A 1631-nucleotide genomic window follows, 5' to 3' on the forward strand; every position below is an offset into this window, starting at 1 on the left:
TAAGGTTGTTGGGTTCTTCAGGGATCTCCTGTGATAAGCAAATTTATAACTTGACCCTATCGGACTGGTGTCATTCGACAATGGCGAAACAAATTAAACTTGTGCATGACGTCCATATTGCTTGGTCGCGATATGCTCCAACATCAATGATAAAGCCCAATCCGCCACAAGGAACTCGAATAAACTACAACAATCATTGAAAATGTCAATCATTAAGTTACAACCATTTATCGGTATACAAATCTAAAATGTTACCTGATTTTATTGCATGTGATTTATCCTTGCTCGGTATCCGACTAAATCATTGTGGGGGACATTTCTGTAATTCAGTATTCGACCGTCACTCCATTGGTAAACTAGCAGGAAAGTTGGTGGAACTCTTGAAATGGGTGCAAGGAAAGGCATGCCAAACCATGCCCATGATTGTAACAACGAAGCACATCCACCCATAGTCCTTGCACGTGCATTGGTTGCTCTGCACATCTCCCTGTACAAGACAGCCAAACACGTTGAACCCCAACTATATCTACTAGTTCTTCGAAGATTACTCAAGTAGTTCAAGTACATTAAATGTACCTATTCCCATTTTTATCGGGCATTAAAACAACACCTTTCATTCCTAATATATAGGCCCTAGCATGTGCATGAATGACCTCAATACTAGAATTTTCATCTATAGGCAACAAATTATCCCTTAACCATTTCAGTTTAATCATAGAACCGACAATGGATTCCCCCTTTACTGGTGTTAAACCTAATAAGGTATCACACATCTCGTCCCAATCCAACATAGTTGGACCAATGATAGGGGGTCCGTCAACACAAAGACCCAATTGAAGTGACACATTTTTCAAGGTTATGGTGCATTCTCCAGTTGGAAAATGAAATGTGTGTGTTTCAGGCCTCCATCTTTCAACCAAGGCAGTGACTAAACCATGGTCAACCTTTAGATGTCGCAATTTAGCAACACCGCCAAACTCTGCTTCTTGTATTACAAGCACAACAATTGGATGAGGTTCAGGCATTGAGTGACACTAAGATGACACAATGCTCCCTTCTGTGTCCTAAACCGAAAAAATAAAAGATGTGATTATTTTTAATAATTACGTTTGTAAATTAAAAATGCAATTAACATACCCGAGCAAAAATTTATGTAGCCTTGTGTTGTTGTTGTTTCCATAGCAACATCTTGATTAACTCTTTGTAGATTTGGTGACGATATCTTGAATTGAAAACAACAACATTCAACATTTATAGACGACTCAACACTTGCCAAGGGAAAAGTTAACCGTTGGATTACACAAACGAATCACATTCCTAACACGTTTATTGCACAACATGATGGTGACTAAAGTCTGTCGATGTTGGTGACTAAAGCCTGCATGATGGTGACTAAAGTCTGCATGAGGTTGACTAAAGCCTGCATGATGGTGACTACACAATGCAAAGACCTTTTCAAAACTATGGCCCAAACAACGAAATATTTGTGAATACCAACATATTTTATTTAATTTTACAGAAACTATGTTCAGAATAGGTGCTCAATACTAATAAAGGGTCATTAATGTGAATCTGACAAGGGATTAATGTCCAAAGACAATAGGTGCTTAGTTGTAAAAGAGGGTGTACGT

The 1631-nt window shown here is 38.4% G+C and overlaps 1 protein-coding gene across 1 annotated transcript; it reads right to left on the reverse strand.

Moving 5' to 3' along the window:
- Positions 1–261: 261 nt before the first annotated feature.
- Positions 262–1025, reverse strand: LOC114189498 (protein MAIN-LIKE 2-like). Its single transcript, XM_028078078.1, has 2 exons — positions 577–1025; positions 262–487 (listed from the first exon to the last, which is right to left on the reverse strand). The coding sequence occupies exons 1-2, from the start codon at positions 1023–1025 to the stop codon at positions 262–264; spliced, it is 675 nt and encodes a 224-aa protein (XP_027933879.1).
- Between the last annotated feature and the right edge of the window lie 606 nt (positions 1026–1631).

Source organism: Vigna unguiculata, chromosome 1, assembly GCF_004118075.2.
Source record: "Vigna unguiculata cultivar IT97K-499-35 chromosome 1, ASM411807v1, whole genome shotgun sequence".
NCBI classification, from domain to species: Eukaryota; Viridiplantae; Streptophyta; class Magnoliopsida; order Fabales; family Fabaceae; genus Vigna; species Vigna unguiculata.

Excerpts from the sequence above, each read along its gene's own strand:
- LOC114189498 (XM_028078078.1), bottom strand. The coding sequence starts at position 1,025 with ATGCCTGAACCTCATCCAATTGTTGTGCTTGTAATACAAGAAGCAGAG. Across the intron at positions 488-576 it reads CCCGATAAAAATGGGAATAG|GGAGATGTGCAGAGCAACCA; the intron begins GTACATTTAATG and ends TGTCTTGTACAG.